Here is a 17,995-nt window from a genome sequence, read left to right on the forward strand (position 1 = left end):
TGTTCGACTTTAAGAACAAGGTTCCAGAAGTCGGTCTCAAGGACTTACGGTGGGAAGAGTTTGCTAGAGCGATTTTCTGTAAGTACCAGCAAGTACGACAGGCATGCTCTAAAGATACACGTGGTGCAATCGTCACCTCTTACGATGGAATAATCCTGCTTACTCTCCTGAGTTGCCCTGCCAGAGCTGGTAAGAACACCTGCCTGTTTATTTATAATGCGGTCACGCGTTAACACGGGCTGTTGCCTTCACATGGATCATACGAGATTAATTCACAACAACAACATTATTTGACGGTAGAAAGTGATCTTTTCAAACATGTCACAACATATTCCTTTTTTTTTATGGTAAATGTCACAACATATTCAGAGCAAGCTATAGACCGAAAATTGAAATCTTTGAATGTATACTGCAAAAGCAAGAGTTTACGATGTGATTCTTCCGAGGGCAACTCTTTTTCTAAATATAGGGTAGTAAATAAGGTTTCGTCTTTGTGATCCTGTGAATCTGTATCCTTCCCAAGTGATTCGGTGAAGGATATTATTTGCTCAGTATCATAATTTATCGAGGATATTAATCCCACGTAGAAAAGATTAATCAAAATACAATGATTTATATGAGATTTGGATACTACCACTTATAAGCTTAAGCTTTTAAGTAGAAATGGGCCCAAGCCCGTATAAGCTCAATGGAAATTTAATATGGTATTAAAGCAAGTTACACTTTTGCGTGCCCACGTGGGATCACACCATGCCAGACCTAGCATGTCGAGTGCAGCCAAAGTGCGTTTCATGTTAGTCCTCGAGCACGGAAGAAGAAGAGCCTGGCTCGAGGTCAATTGTTGAGAGCAGGCGTGTACGCAGAAATAGACCACACGTTGCAAGTGAGGGCGGATGTTGGTGTTGAGGATATTAATCCCACATAGAAAAGATGAATTAAAATCCAGTAGTTTATATTAAGTTTGTATAAACTCAAGGATTGGATACCTCAAACTAATGGGAGATTCTCAAAATCAAGAAGAAGATTTAGCATTCATCTTAGTTTCATAATCCCAAGTAAAGCACTTAACAGTAAAGATTTGTAAAACAATCAGACTGAAGACAGGATGATTATATATATCTTCGCAAGGCGTCAATGGGAAAGAAAGAAAAATAACATTAAAAACTTTACGACAAAATACTTGTAGTAGATAACAATGCCAATTGCCAAATCTTTACTAAGCTACTTAAGCCATAACTTTTGGCAGGCAAAATCACAAAAACTTCGTAGGCACACCAATCTGAACGGAGTGATTCTTCAACTGGCAATTCAAGGTTTCGCACCATATCAAATAAAAGGGCGGCATCAACTGCCTTTTCTAGTCTAGAATAAAACAACCTATGGTTGTTCAACCTTTGGAGTTTTGTAATTATTATGGACACTCTCAGTTGTATACATGTATAATAGGAATATTTATATTTGCTATATTTGCTAATTGATGTATTTGGCAATACTAGATATTAGCCTAGAATAATTTTCGATTTCCTCTTTTGTATAATACTGGACAGACTATTTATCTGTTCTTCGACATAATGGAAAACAAGTTGGATTGATCCAAACTTCACATGGTATCAGAACACTTACGATTCTGGACCAATTGAAATTTTCCCGATGTCATATGTGCGTGAGGATGAGAGGAGCCCAAGAGAAGGGACTGGCTCATCAAAGGGAAAACAGGCAGAGGATAGCTCAAGAAGAGGAATGGAGATCCCCCCAGTTTATCGACTCACATCGGCAGATAGCACGGGTGCGCAAATTATTGCGTGTAAACTCAACGGAGACAATTACCTGACATGGTCACGGGCCATGTTAATCGCTCTCCGGGCAAGGAACAAGTTGCCGTTTATTGATGACTCTCTCGAGAAACCGGGAGAAGGTGAATTTTTGAGAGAATGGTGGGAGAGATGCAACTCCACACTGATAGCATGGATATTCAACACCATGGAAGAACACCTCCAGGCTACAGTTGCATACGCTGTGGACGCAAAAAGCCTCTGGAACGACCTCAAGGAGAGATACTCCAAGGGTAATCAAACGAGGGTTTTTCAAATTAAAACTGAAATTGCTCTCTTGAAACAGGAAGAATTAAGCGTTCGAGACTATTACAAGAAGTTGAAGCTGCTGTGGGACGAGTTGGAATTTTACCTCGAACATCCCAGTTGTAGTTGCGGAGCAAGAGCGATGATCACGGGACAGCGAGAGATGGAGAAATCGTATCAGTTCCTTATGGGACTGACCAGTGAATTCAACACGATCCGGAGCACAATCCTTGGTATCGAGCCAATGCCGAGCTTGAACAAAGTCTACAACTTGGTCGCCAACGAGGAATGACAGAAGGTGGTCACACGGGCTCGCGACTCCGTCCCTAAAGCAGCGGTGTTCTTCGCGAAAGGGGAAACAGGGGAACGAAATAAACCCCTGTTCGGCAATCTGGAGATGCCGATTGCAATGGAGAAGATGGACAAAAGGCCCACTTGTACAAACTGTGGGAAGTTGGGCCACTTCAAGAATTCCTGCTGGGCCTTGATTGGGTATCCAACTTGGCATTCAAAGTCCAAGCCCATCGCAGGGAGAGGAACTGGACCAGGACAGCCGAGACAGTTCGGTGGGTCGTGAGGAAAAGCCCAACACCAACGAGGCCCAAACCGGGCAAACGTGGTACAGGCCGGGCAGCAGAACAGGTCACGGGCCGAACAATTGGAGGCCCTTCCCGATGAACAGTTTCAGAAATTATTGACCATCCTTGCACCCGATGCCACGGATCCTAATCGGCTAGTTGGTAATGAATTTAATTTTGCCATTTTGCACAATGAATGGATTTTGGACACAGGAGCATCGAGGCACATGACGGGGTGCCTTGAGAATTTCTTGACATCATTTCCGATTAAGGGAAGTGCACCAGTTTATATACCTAATGGGGGCGTGATACAAGCCACTCGAATAGGAAGAGTGACGATTGCAAATTCTATTGAGATCACTAATGTGCTTTACGTGCTCACTTTCAATTGCAATCTTATTTCCATTGCCCAATTATCGGGAGGAGATGAATTGTTATGTGACTTTCTGCTCCAATTTATGTGTAATTCATGACCATACCTCGAGGAAGACGCTTGGAGTGCGTGAACTTCGAGGGGGGGTCTATTATCTAAGGTGAGTGGCCATCGCAACGCAAACATGTCAGGCAGTTTTGGAGGGATCCTCGGACATCTGGCATCAGAGACTTGGTCATCCGTCCCGCACAATAAAATTAAACGGTATTGATATGACTTTTGAAGATAGAAGTAATAAGGAATGTGATGTATGCCTGAGAGCGAAGCAAACACGCTCACAATTTTATTTGAGTAAGAATAAAGCTGAGTATCCATTCCAGTTAATTCATTGCGACTTGTGGGGGCCATATAAAGTTAAAGCCAGTTGTAGGGCTTATTATTTCCTGACTATTATTGACGATTTTAGTCGAGGTGTGTGGTTATATTTGCTGCGAGAAAAATCTGAAGCTCGGCGATTTATCGTTGATTTCTATAACATGATTAAGAATCAATTTGATCGCACGATTAAAGTCTTGAGAAGTGATAATGGGATGGAATTTTTGTCAAGGGAGCTACAAGATTTTTTTTCTTCACATGGAATTATACACCATACATCATGTACGGATACACCACAGCAGAATGGCCGGGTTGAGAGAAAGCATCGACATATTCTTAATGTTGCTCGAGCATTAATGTTTCAGGCTTCATTACCAACACGATTTTGGGGGGAGTGTGTCTCGACGGCGGTCCATTTGAAAAATGTCACACCGACGCCTCTGCTCGACAACAAAAGTCCACATGAGGTACTTTTCGACAAGCCACCTAATTACTCAAATTTGCGAGTCTTTGGGTCGTTATGTTATGCTCATTCCCGGACCAAGGATAAATTCGAACCAAGGTCACGGAAATGCATTTTTATTGGCTATACCCATGGAAAGAAGGGTTGGAGACTTTATGATTTGAAGAGCAGGCAAATGTTAGTGTCAAGAGATGTTAGATTTTGCGAAACAATTTTTCCTTTTGCGGAAGAGAATGAAGGACGAAGTCAGTCGAAGAAAGAAAGTCCTTTATTTGTGGACGGGTCATCACCAGAAAGAAGTCTGGACAATTGGGCTGATTATGAGCCCAGAGCAAGTCGGCCTAAAAGAAATGATCGTGGTCCAGCAGGATATGGACCAAAGCAGCAGGGGACAAGCCCAACGGATGGAAAAGGGCCCAATTGCAGTAGCAGGCCTGGGCCAAGTCTACGGGTTATTGGAGATGTCCAAATGGAGAAACACGTGGGCCAGAATTCAGGAAAAAGGGGGAGCAGGCCTGAGAAAATTGAAATGGGAAAGGAAGGCGACCTAGATGATCTTGGAAAATTGGCTGAAATTTCTAATTCAGATCCTCCGGATTTGTCTCCGAATGATGTTGAATCCAATGAGAATATGGGTAATGCCTCAATAGAAGTTGTTTTGCGACGATCAGAACGAGTTCCCAGTCTTCCTAAGCACTTGAAAGACTTCATTGTCCACACTGCTCGCCACGAGACCCCCTCTCCTAGTCCATCCACGGCCTCGCAATCCTCAGGTATGTCCTATCCTATTGAGAGATTTATCGATTATTCGAGTATCTCTAAACATCACAGAGTATTTCTAGCTGCTATTGACTCTGACAGCGAGCCCACATCTTATCGAGAGGCCGTACAAGATCAAAGATGGAGAACGGCGATGGCGGAAGAAATTCACGCTCTTGAGTTGAATAACACTTGGACAATTGAGCGGCTCCCCCCTGGCAAACGTCCCATCGGATGCAAGTGGGTATATAAGGTAAAGCGCAAGGCCGACGGAAGTGTCGAACGTTATAAGGCGCGACTAGTTGCGAAGGGCTTCACGCAGGTGAAGGGAATAGACTATCACGAGACTTTTGCGCCAGTAGCCAAACTAGTAACTGTGCTGTGTTTATTGACAGTTGCAGTAGCTAAGAAGTGGCAGATCCATCAAATGGACGTCAATAACGCTTTTTTGCACGGGGATTTAAATGAGGAAAACTTACATGGAGAGTCAACCGGGAACTTCTCGTAGGTGATCATGGAACTTTACTCAAAAGAGACGAGCGCATATGAGGGCATCTGTAACCTTCAATCATAAGTCCGTAGTGAGCAGGAAGAAGAAGAATAAGAAGAAGGGGATGTATGCATTCCATCAATTTGTAACAGACCGCTAGAGCCTAGAGGCAGGCAACACAGTGCTCATTTGAAATGATGCCGGAGAATGCCGGTGCGAGGGTACACAGTCTAGGGTGCATTGTTTCGACTGTTGTGGTCGTGGGACTCGACAATGTTTTTGGTTGGACAAAGGATGGCAAACTACGTGGGCGGAGATCAGAATGCTACACCGGTGGATGGAACAGAGAGGATCAATGTGCAGAACAGAGCGTGGTTTTTCTGATTTCAGATGGCGGCGGATGAAGGAATGTCGAGGAAAACAAATAGCAACTACTATTGGGGGTGAAGGGATGCAACAAAGCGAAACGTTTTTCAAGAGTCGCAATTAGTCGCTCCTCAAAGAAACAAAAGAAATATTAATGGGAGAAGAATTAATGGGAGATCATTTAGAAAATAAGAAATCTTATATTTTCTTAATTTTAGATTATATTTTTTTCCGTTACAAATTTTAGATTAGATTTCATTAACACAATTGGGAGTCCCAAGTGCGAAGATAATCTAAGGAGTTCCTTTTTTTATTATACTTATTGATTAAATTAGAATATATATGACGACAAATTTAAAATTTTATTAAGTTTTCCTTGAAAATAATTTAATAATCAGATATATTTTTCTTTTGAAATAACAATTATATCTGTCTGTTTTTATAAACTCTGTTTTTCCATAAATCATTAATTTCCACTTAATTTTATCTTGCAAATACTAATGATTGTGGTAGAAATTATTATGGGGGCATGGTGGGACAGAAGATTAAGAGAAGTAAGGGGTGTAATATCTAAATGAATACTGAATGGGAGCATGCTCGAGTCAAGGGGCACAAAAATATAAAAATATAATTGTACCTAAAAAATCTTAATATATGGGTATGAGCCTTTTTTATCCAAAGGTAAGGATATTTGTGTAATTTTATATGAGTTAGAAGGATATTTTTGGAAGTCGAATGTGAAGAAATACAAAAAGAAGCTCCACACTTTAATATATTGTATAGATACTATCAGTGATGCATTTTATTTATTTGAGTTACTTCTTATGTATCTTCTTCCAGTGTCATCGGATGTATATGCGTGTATGTGGCTCGTGAACGAGGAAGCCGAGTGTAAATTTGAATTGTGGAGATAACGAGATGTGATGCAGGGGCATATACTCTCACATAATGTTTTAACAATAATAACGTAATGTTTGATAATGATAGAAAAGGTACATATGAAGTTTTAGAGATTATCCCTAGCGCATAATTAGCGATCTGATACGCACCATTTTACGCCCACATATAATGCAAGCGTGAGATTCTTTCTCTAGCTGAAGAGGGCTCAAAAGTCTTCCTGCAATATTGCATGTGGGAATAAGCGCATCAAATTCGATTTCTCAAAAAACGAAACTATGAGATGCAAATGGATACTAAACAAACTTTAAGGAAATCTATGGGGAAGGTTATAAAAGTTTGCCATTTTATCTATCGAGTTTCATTTTGGCTAAATTATGGCGGAGTTTCATTTTGACTAAAATTAGTCTTATAATGTCTTGTTCATTACGCACTTCAATCCAAACTATGACTAAGTGTCAATGGATGATAACATGAGCATTATCAACGCCGTAAAATATTTTTCAGATTTCAGTAAATAGGTACAAGGTATTCGTGAAGAATCATACAAAAGATTTTATATGTAGAAAAATATAAATTTAAATTAAGATAAGAAAATCCAGCCCTTGTTGGACTAGGTGGTTTATGGTTGGGGGTTCGCCGGTGACCTCATCCTTGGGGGTGGAGTTGTTGGCGAGACCCCCGCCCCCAAAACCCCCTTATCCTGACTAGATTCTTGTATTCTTTTTTTATTATTAAATAAAGATACTGTAAAGAACTGTGAAGAAGTGAAGTCTTGTCAATGGTCATTACCCCCTATTCGAGGTTGCCAGCCACCGCTGAGGATGTCAGTGACCTCGGATAAGGTGGTGTCCATGGATGAGGTCTTTAGCCCCCTACTTGGGGGAGAAGGCACCGGGATTCTCCAACCTATTTATTGAAATAATAAAAAGAAAATGACACATAAGATACGTCATTTCATAATTAACAGCCATTACGTTCCACGTCATCACCTATCAATACTCAGTTGCTGTCTAAACTGAAACTGTACACATGACGGAATAGATATTTTAATACTGATTGAGTCAAAATAAAATTCTTCGGAGTCGATCAACGAGAAGGGGGGAGCTTTTCGAACCTCCTTTGTGATTTTCTCCCAAACTTTATTGTAAAAGCGTAGGGGTCATATTGGGGTTGGGGGGTGGGGACGCTAAAAGGCTTTATTGGGCCGACTGCATCGAGTCCGGCACTGATGAGAGCAGAACAGTCCCCCACTTTTATGGGCCTGGTCCTGCTCTATTTGGATCCAAAGTTGAATTTTAAAATTTTATTTTAATTTAATTTTATCAATAATAAAATAAAATTTTATTCACAATAAAAAATAATAATTTATATAAAATCAAAAGGTGAGTCTCACTTATACAACTCTTTTTTAAAATCAAAATCACATAACTCATACAAAGTCAAAGAGTGGACCCCATACATAACCATTTATACCACTCTTTTTTAAAATCAAAATCTGATTTTAAAATATTATTTACAAATCAAACGCAGCGTTAGAATTCCCAATTTATTTTTTCCTTTTTCCCTTTTTCCCGGATAACACTGCTTCTACAATTTTAAAAAAGAAAAGAAAAGAAAAGGATAAGCTGGATAAACACGCGAAACGTATCTCATGCATTTGCTATATCCAGCTCGGCGTAATAGAAACATACAGCAATGTTTAATCTGCGTATAATTAAGTATATGATTGTGTAAACTAGTTTCTGACTATAAAGCATAATAAGTATATGATTCCGTAAACTCTTATCGGTTGTCAATCGCGACACGGCGTGTATGACTTCTGTGGCTACGTATGGTCACTCGTAAGGATAGGAAAATTAATGTCATACCCAAAGTTTGGCGCAGGCTATATCGGATTAGATATGAAGGGGCTGTAGCTTACATGCAGAACATAAAAGGATACATACACGACGCTTAAGGAGAAAAACAAGTTTAGACTAATTTGTATATTGTAAATACCGAAATCGCCGTATTCGGACATAAGCAATTACTGATTGTCCTAACTATCGTTATCTTGGGTATTACCAATCACTACCTATCAAAACTATTGCCGGCATCGGGTCACCCTTCGATTGCCGGATAGTCACTGGATTTTGATCTTCACCTACGTATTAATAAAATCTTTGGTGATAGTCATCCGATCGAAGGGTATAATTCAGAACTCTACGATGAATTCTATGGTGCAATTACTTTTTTATACAATTATTTTTTGAACCATTATATTGCAATTATTAATGAATAAATAAATAATATATTGATTAACCGACGGTTAAAAAACTAATTGCACCGTACAACTGATCGCACCACACGCCTTTCCCGAACTCTCTCCACTTGTGCTTTTCATTGTGGTATATGTGTCGATGGGTAGATGTCCCACGTCTATCCTCTCCTCCTCCGATTGCAGACAAGCTGGACGATCGAGGGCGTTTTGGTATTTTGTCGTGGACGTGAGGCTTACCCAGGGGCCATCTTCAGCCATATAGTTACGATATCTAACGTTCCCGCAACAGCTTCCATTTCATTCATTTCCACCTGCAGAAACCGTTCCCGCCTCCCCTCTCTCTCTCTCTCTCTCACAAGCCATAACCGCCGTTTTGGTGTGGGACAGAGAGACGATGGGGATGATGCCGTCGTCGGAGCGGAAATGCAGGAGGAGTCCGAGGAGCCCCCTCCTCCCTCACGGGCACAGCGGTGGCGGCGGTGATGCATCATACTGTGGCGCCGTGTTCAACCTCTCCACCACCATCATCGGCGCGGGGATCATGGCCCTGCCGGCTACTCTGAAGCAATTAGGCCTTGTACCAGGCCTCATCATGATTGTCCTCGGTGCCGTTCTCACGAACTCCTCGATCGAGACGATTCTGAAGTTCAGCCGAGCTTCGAGGTCCAACACTTACTCTGGCCTCGTGGCTGACTCCTTCGGCGTCCGGGGGAGGTACCTGCTCCAGGTCTGCATCGTCGTCAATAATCTCGGCTTGCTCGTTGTTTACATGATCATCATAGGTTCGCACTGAATCTCTTTTCCCGACTTAATGATCATCTTATGATTTCGAAGTCCAATCCATTTGCATTGTCAGAAACGTTTGTCTTCCGTGAATCACGAAGTAGCTGGAAATATCTAATTCGTTTGTCTCCAAATCGAGTGGCGATATACTGAAGTCCTGGTAACGTTTAAGCTACGGGTTTAACTTCTAAGCTCCGTCATAAGCCCTTGACCAGTCAACGCAGTTGTCATCCTTCATTTTGACTTTAATTACAGCTTTCTTTCTTTTTATAGTAAATCAGAAATCAAACATTCTTTCTCCGATTCATGCATAATCCAAGCTGTTTATACTATACCGATCGACGTGGGTTAATTCGAGTGGTTTGACGCTTGGATTCGAGTCTTTTGAATAATGAGAGAATTCATATGGAGAAAACTTTATGCTATGATTCATTAAGGAAAAAAAATTGTTTAAATTATGAATTTGTGAATAAAATTGCAGGCGACGTGTTATCGGGGTCGGGGTCAAGCAAGGTTCATCATTCGGGGCTGATCGAGGAATGGTTGGGTCAGCACTGGTGGACCTCACGCGCTTTCTTGATGCTCTGCACGACTCTCTTCGTCTTTACTCCTCTCATTTCTTTCAGGCAAGTTGGTAAGTCTACGCCATTCCTTTGACTTCCAAGAACAAGCTGGTCGATCAGTCTATAGAATTAGAAATCTTGGAGTAAAATAACTAATAAGAGAGCTAAATTCGGAGCACTTCCTGAAGCGAAGTCCATGCTTTTGATCGATCATGTTCCTTACCTTCGTCATGGACCAGTTGCTGCAACAGTCAATGTAATGGATAAATGTAATTGAATAGGCTCGGTTGATTCCGAGAAAATTATAAAGACTGCAATATAATTGAATTGCAAAAAAAAAAAAAAAAGGTTTAAAGCTTCCAGTTTTGTTCTGAGAGAGAGCTTCGAAAAATTCTATGCACAAGAAGATCTTTCGTTCTAGTGAGAATTCATTTCGGTGGGAAGGATAGTATAGTTTCATCATTTTAGTAGAAATCAGATCATTGTCTGTATTTTAGCCATTGCAATGGTTATTTGCTCATACCCAATGTGAGAATGGGTTGATTCGGGTGGTTTGGCACCTCTTCCCCTTGAGCAAGTCTCAAGTTCGAGTCTTGTGAATGGAGAAAATATATAATTGGGAGAGGCCGACTCAAATTCAGTTCCGAGCTTTCTGTGAGATTTGAGTACTGTGTTTGGAGTCTCTTCCTGCAATGCTTTCTTGACAATACGTGCATTTAGTGTGCACGTACTTCATATCTAAATCTTTACTGATCCGCTTGTTTTTTTGGTGGCAGATTCACTGAGATACACATCGGCGGTGTCAGTTGGGTTGGCCATTGTGTTTGTAGCAATCACGGCAGGAATAGCAATAGCTAAGTTAGCAAATGGGAGCGTGGCAATGCCGCGTTTAATGCCCAAACTCGATGGTGTGAGCGCATTTTGGAGGCTTTTCACAACCATCCCAGTACTAGTTACTGCGTACATCTGCCATCCCAACGGTAAGTTTTCATAGTCCTTTCTTTCTGTATTAACTTCTAATTGACCAGTGAGCACTATTATTCACAAAATATCTGAGACATTTTCTCCTATATAGCTCTACGTGGAATGGATTAGAACATTTTGATTTCCCTTTTATCTTCCTCCTTGAATAGGCTGAGAACTCGAAAATGAAATGAGATGGTTGCAGCGTCATCATTGAGAGAATTTTACTTGTGTCATGCGGTTTCAACTTGATCTTTTTCATCGTTATGTGACTTTTATATTTTGTTTCGATCGCACCTTGCAGTACACCCTATTGAGAATGAACTAGCAGAACCTGCGAGAATGAGGTCCATAGTCCACATATCTCTCGTGCTCTGCACATCTGTCTACGTCGCAACCAGCTTATTTGGATTTCTTCTCTTTGGGGACGAGACCATGGATGATGTGCTAGCAAATTTCGACGGTGATCTGAGAATTCCATACAGCTTAGCTCTCAATGACTTGGTCAGAGCAAGCTACGGGGTTCACCTGATGCTCGTATTCCCTATAGTGTTTTTCTCCCTCCGCCTCAACCTTGACGGCCTTCTCTTCCCGTATTCCAAGCCCATTGCATTTGACAACCGGAGATTTTATTCTCTGACGGCATCCTTGATGGGTCTAATCTTCCTTGGAGCGAACTTCATGCCCAGCATTTGGGATGTCTTCGAATTTACTGGGGCCACAGCGGCTGTCTCAGTCGGATTTATCTTTCCTGCTGCAGTCGCACTTAAGTAAGTTTCCACTTCAATGTCATTTGCGAAACCTTTGCAGATGCAGTGTTTCAAATTGTAACAAATGAATGGCGTCTAATATAACTTCCTGTCGACTCATGAACTTTCTCTTGCTATCGCAGGGACCCTCATGGGATAGCAACCAACAAGGACAAGCTGGTCTCATGGGTGATGATCTTGCTGGCCTTAATATCAAGCACGGTGGCCATGTCGAGTGAAATTAGCAGCATGTTTAGCCTCAACAACGGATCATGATTCCATGCAAGGGGAAGTATGATTCGTTCGGCGTTTGCTCAGGACAATGTTTCCTGTTTTCAACACAGAGACGGAAGTACATGGATCTTCGGTTGGACTTAACATCTCCATTAACAAGAATATGATTACATTTTTTACACGATCACACTTGGACTTGTACCACCACTCAGTAGCAACCGCAACGCTCGTGAGGCCCTCAATTATCTCTCTCTGAAGCTTGTATTTCTTAGCAGTCTCGATGGCATCGATGTGAGCGAGCAAAGATGTTTTTTTTTTTTACTGTAAAAGCTATTTATCTTTAGAATTACCAACATAGAAGCTGTTGACAGGGGAGAGAAATAAGGACATGTTTGATTCGCAGGAATCGATCGGGAATGGAATATCTATTCCGTACGGAATACTCATTCCGACGTTTGATTCATAGGAATGCGGAATAGCTATTCCGTGTCGGAATAGTTATCCGGCTTGCATCAGGAATATGGGTGCCTCCCTCGAACGTCCGGAATGGCTAATCTACATCCGGAAAATGCGTGAAAAGCCGAAAATTCCCTCAAGTTTCTTCACTTATTACAATCTCATGCCATCCACTTCTCCATTAGCCATTCCGAAGAGTTCTTTGATCAGACAAAGTACAAAAGCAAGCTGGGTCTTGAAATTCACCTCTCCCGGAGCTGAACTTGAAAAGGCTTGAGTAGATTATGCATGAAATTCTTCGATCTGGACATAGCTCAAGCAGCAGCAGCAAATTCGCAGCTACCCATCAAAGAAAAGAACACTAAAACCCCAACAACCCTGAGAAAGAGAACAGTCTCTCCATGGAATTACTGGAATTACGAGGAGCTTGGCTGATGCTTTCGAGCTAAACTTTTGTTGAGCCAAAATGCCAAAAAAGGCACAGCGGTGAAGAAAGCAACTGTTAATTCTCTTCTTTTCTTCGTTTCCTTTTGTTTCCCTTGATATGAGATTAGATTAGAATAATGTTTCCTAGCTAGGAAGATTGTGCCATTTGTCGTATGGAAACCCGAGAAGGAAGGAACTGGCTGAGGTATGAAGGAGTAATGGCGAAGGTCCAAACGGCTCTTCATGGTGCAGAGCATTCGTGTAGAGGGCATTTTCGTGAAAACCCGAATGGCTCTTCGTGGCAGTTCTCGGGCAAGCCTGGGGGGAGGAGTGACGAGTGTGAGGTCGGAGAAGAGGTTCTCGTCGAGTGGCTCCGAAGAGGAAGACGCCGCGGGGGATCAGGTGGAGGTGGACGTGACAGGTCGATGGGCTGGGGCTGAGGCTGGGTAGCAAGAGGTCGACCTTGACCCCGTTTGCGAACGATCTAGGCGGTGGGGGAGCTGTGTACAGTTCGTCTTCTTCATGTTGAAGAAGATGAACAGTGCATTTTCTTTTTTTTTTTTAATTCTATTTAATATAATATTTTAATATATTTTAAAAGAAGAGTATTTATGTCTTTTTATCTTGTTTACATTATATTCCCGATTTTCATCATTTTTCTATTCCGTCTAACCAAACAAAATAAATTTTATCAGAATTTATATTATATTCCTGTCAATTATAATCATTGTCCATTCTATTCTCTATCAATTTCATTATAGAGAACCAAACGCAGCCCAAATGTTGCTTTTGTTAGGGATATCAAAGAACAATAAGAATGATCAAAATCCCACGGATGTCAGCGGGATACTGTTTAAGTTCCTTCATTCCGTTAGCTTATCGGGCTTCAAAATTGCTACAAATACATTGTACGTATAGATTTACTCTTCCCCCTAAAAAGTTGTAGACAAATACATACAAATGAATATTACAAAGTTGCAGCAACTGCCAGAAGATGTTCTCACAAGCAAGTCATGGATGATGGTTATTACCACCTCCGTACTAGAGATGTCAGTAACTGCAACATAAGATAGTTCAAATCAGAATCACGTTGAGCAATCATTAGCACAAGTTAAGCTTCTTCAATTCAGTCATTCACGGAATTAATTGGCTAGCTTAAGGTGAAACTCAAGTCTTCATGGCGTACCTCAAATAGTTCAAATGGGCTACCTCGCCGATATACATCGTTCTTCTTGCTCTGATCATTGGGGAGGACGCTATATAACAATGCTCTCCCGCCAATAAGTAGAACAGCGGTGCTTCCCATCGTAACGAGGATGAAGGTGTAAGGAGGGATGTGGCCCGAAAGCACAGCTCTTATCGTTATACCCAGCTGTTCAAGAAAGTTACCACATTAGTAGTGTTCAGTTTATCATGCTCTGATGGAATCTATGAGTAGATTAACTGATGGCGAAACCAATTACAAGTGCACCCAAAAAAAAGCAGGAAAGTGGAGAAAAAGATACGGATAAATGAGACCCGAGCCAGGTGAATGTCTGACAAGAGCTATGATATCTTTATAGAAGATTGCTTGATAACTTTCCAATGACATCTTCCGGGAAGTGTGGAATTATTATATTACTAGTGATTTGAGGAAAAAGACGAATTAGAAAACTGACAAGTATAAATGCCAAACTGGAGAGTGGAGACAACTATGAATCGTTGACATCTCATGAATCATGATCGAGAATCAGAAAATTAGATGGCTCAGAGACTACAAGATAGGCTGCAGACAACGTATCTTAGAAAATTTTGTTTTTATAAATCACATTGAAGAGTAATTGGCTGACGAGTGGAGAGGACATTCAAGAACAATCTACTATGTTTCTTACAGCATAATTCAGGCTTTGATAGGTTAGTTCCAGGATAATTCGAGAATATGCTGCCATACCAAATTAGAAAAGGATCGACTCCATTTAATGTGAGAGTTCTAATTATTTCCAATTACTACAGAGAACTATTACAACCTTATCAACATGCTCATAGGATAAAAACACCATAAATTGAGCAACTCATCACTAGAATTTACTACAAATTGTTAACCAACCTAGGCAAAGAGCAAGGAGAAGGAAGCGATGAACTCACAGGAATACCCACGGCCCAGGACTTGGCGACAGAAAGAACTCCCTTGGATAGACCATTCAAGCCACGACCATCCTCCGAGTAACCACCCAAGAAGTAAGCACCCAAAAACCACCCTTTTTCCAAACAAAATTTCAGCTTAAATGATATTACGGTGCAAGAAGCCGAACAAAATCTCAACCTAAGCAAGAGCATTAGAAAGGGAAACCACCAATGACGAGTCTGTTTACTCGAGATCTTTGGAAAACAGCCAACGACCTTCAAGGTATTCCACTTCTGATGCAACATTCCAGTGGTCCAATCCAGTTTCCCTATATTCTTTTACAGACTATGCTCGTTTGAGCTTCTGTTGTTTCATCGACTTTCCCATTTCACGTGAGTTCAATTTTCAAAATTATGGCACCCTCCCGCTTTTTACTGAACACAAAATTCTGCATGACATCTTATGACTTACACATTCTGAGAGTAAATAATAGTAATCCAATGTCAATGCAACAGCAGACAATATCTAAATAGAGCAACTGCAGGACTTAGGAATCAACTTATCGGTTGTGGGGGGGGGAGAAGAGCAAATTGCCTACTTGATAGTAAAAGCATGTCAACTAAACTTATTCACTGACAGCACCAACTGAATTTATGAATCGGTAATCCGGTGGAAGGAGAATTCGACAATACCAGCAACAAAAGGGTCGGCTGTTCGTAAAGTTTCAACGTCGAAAACAGGGAAGCCATGGCTGAATCTCCCAATCGCCGAGAAGAAAAGAAGGGCCAGCACGTCTCCACCCGCAAGCAATGCAATCCGACTAATAAATCATCGAAAAAGAGCTGAAGTTAGTTCAAAATAGCAAAGGAAAAGATAAAAATTCGAATCCTCGAAGCTCGAGCATACCCCCATTTGTCTACAGGCGAAGAGGTGCGGGGCTTCTCGAACTGGATAACGCCCTCCAGAGGAACGTCCTCCTGCCCCACCAACTCGAAAGGCGGAGGAGGAGGCGGGATGGCAGCGGGGGTGGAGGAATCGACGGCGTCGTCTGCTTTAGCGAGGGCGAGGGAGGCCTTCCTCGAAGAAGGTGCTCCGCCTCCGCCTCTCCGGGAGAAGAATTTGGGACGGCGGTTGGAGAAGAGGGAAGGGCTGGGGGCGGCGGAGGTGAGGGGAGAGCAGCATTTTGTGGACGAGAGAGCCCCGCCGGGGGGAGCTTGGCCAAGCACAAGCATTGTCCTTTGGTTTTGATTTCTATGGGGCCTCTTCTCAGTCGGTCGGGTTGTGTCTGCCTCTCTCCCTTCCCTTCCCACTGATTTTATTTTTCAATTTGATGCTCTGATTGATGATCTTGAAAATTCGGTAGTACCTCCCAGCCGAAATTACCCACTAAATTTTTTTTTTCTCGGAATTCTTCTTTTTCTTTTTTCGATAATTTTATTATTGTTTTGAATTTTGCATAACACGATGACACAACGTAAAATTCTTCCTTTAGAAACCAGCAGAAATATTCGGAGTCTGTCACATTAGAGATTTTTCTAGCATTTGTCTCTGATATGTCGATATGCAGGATTGATCACGAGCCGTATTTGAAGAGTTAATTTATGATAGTAGAGCTGCGATGTGCTGACTTAATAGTCTCAGCATGCCTAAATGGCCTAATGAAATTTTCTTAATTTTTATATTCTTTATAAATATTTTTAGTAAATAAAAATATTTTTTATTTTTAAAAAATAATTTATAATATATTTTGGATAAAACTAAAGTATATTCTAAGATCTTTATATTATAAAATACTATAAGTTGCAGAACATGTACTCAATCACTATATTTGTAGTCCAATTTTTTAGTTTTCTTCGATTATATATTATTAGCATTTATTAAATCATGAATTTTTGAATTTCTATATTATAATATGAATATCTAATTAAATGTGGTTATTTATATAATATTATTTGAATTTTTGACTTTCCAAATTGTCCACGTAATTTTTTTTCGAGTTTTCAATTTTCAAATGAGAACCTCTCACTGTGTTCACTTTTTTATTTTTCATGTATATATATATATATATATTGTCCGACGTAGTAACAATATAATATAATATATATATATATATATATACTTTTTTTTGCCACTAATATTCTAGATTTTCAAGTAAATATTTTTACATTAGACGGTGTAACCTACGGAACATTTTTTTTTTGAACTTATTATATTTAAAAAATTAGATGAAAAATAAACCAAAATTTGGATCGAATAGACTGCAGCTATTTCTATAACCACAAGCGCAAAGCCAAAACCAGCCCAACCAATATGGGAAATTCCCTTGTAACCGTCGCTCAACAACTATGTGATTTCCTCGGACTTATCGTGTGCATGTACACAATAACATATTAAGCGTTCAAAAATACAAAATAAAAAATATTGAGTTTGACTTCTATAGAAATTTGGAAAATGGTAATCCCCTAAATCTTTCAAGATCATATATCAAATCATGGACAATATTCTCGATATCAATACAATATCTATGATTTGATTCTTTTATCTATTTCTCCATGCAAGCGAGACAGTATTGAAAATCGTGTTGAGCTTGAACAAGCATGGAAATGATGATCCTTCGATGGTGTGACCATTAACTGCGCCCCACAAATTCATTGATGAAAGAAGTTAAGCAACATCCTCTTGAGACGGCATAATCCTCACTGGAGATTAGAGAAGAAACATAGATGAAAATCCTCACTTGATCAAAGAAATATAGAGGTATAATAGAGATAGGAAATTCTAATTTGATAAAGGGATGAACAAGAATAAGTATTCCACTCGATAAGTGGAAAGAGCACAATAAGTGAGAAGAGGGCTATAAGATCACGAAGAAGAACCCATAGCAGGGAAAAATCTCGTCTAATCATAGAAGAGAGAAAAAGAATGAACTGGCATGAGGTACATTGGCGAAATATCAAAATTAAGAAGAAAATAATGCCCATGCATGATAGAAAAATATGCCATATAAAAGAAAAGGTATATGGAAAGAGGAGAAGTATTTTATTGACAGAAAAAATAATATTTTCATGCCAAAAT

General features: G+C 40.5%; 3 protein-coding genes across 3 annotated transcripts; 2 read left to right on the plus strand and 1 right to left on the minus strand.

Annotated features, from left to right (window-relative positions):
* Window positions 1-1,650: 1,650 nt before the first annotated feature.
* On the plus strand, window positions 1,651-2,370 carry LOC116214522. The gene has a single exon (XM_031549919.1). It carries the CDS (start codon window positions 1,651-1,653, stop codon window positions 2,368-2,370), a length of 720 nt encoding a protein of 239 aa, XP_031405779.1.
* A 6,460-nt stretch (window positions 2,371-8,830) lies between these two features.
* Window positions 8,831-13,432, plus strand: LOC116214162 (amino acid transporter AVT6A-like). The gene is made up of 5 exons (XM_031549490.1): window positions 8,831-9,424; window positions 9,907-10,059; window positions 10,765-10,968; window positions 11,256-11,721; window positions 11,844-13,432. Exons 1-5 carry the CDS (start codon window positions 9,037-9,039, stop codon window positions 11,974-11,976), a joined length of 1,344 nt encoding a protein of 447 aa, XP_031405350.1. The 5' UTR covers window positions 8,831-9,036; the 3' UTR covers window positions 11,977-13,432.
* Window positions 13,433-13,634: 202 nt separating this feature from the next.
* On the minus strand, window positions 13,635-16,236 carry LOC116214163. The gene is made up of 5 exons (XM_031549491.1): window positions 15,827-16,236; window positions 15,613-15,740; window positions 14,941-15,053; window positions 14,003-14,188; window positions 13,635-13,873 (listed from the first exon to the last, which is right to left on the minus strand). Exons 1-5 carry the CDS (start codon window positions 16,150-16,152, stop codon window positions 13,844-13,846), a joined length of 783 nt encoding a protein of 260 aa, XP_031405351.1. The 5' UTR covers window positions 16,153-16,236; the 3' UTR covers window positions 13,635-13,843.
* Between the last annotated feature and the right edge of the window lie 1,759 nt (window positions 16,237-17,995).

This window comes from Punica granatum, chromosome 7 (assembly GCF_007655135.1).
Source record: "Punica granatum isolate Tunisia-2019 chromosome 7, ASM765513v2, whole genome shotgun sequence".
Classification (NCBI taxonomy): Eukaryota; Viridiplantae; Streptophyta; class Magnoliopsida; order Myrtales; family Lythraceae; genus Punica; species Punica granatum.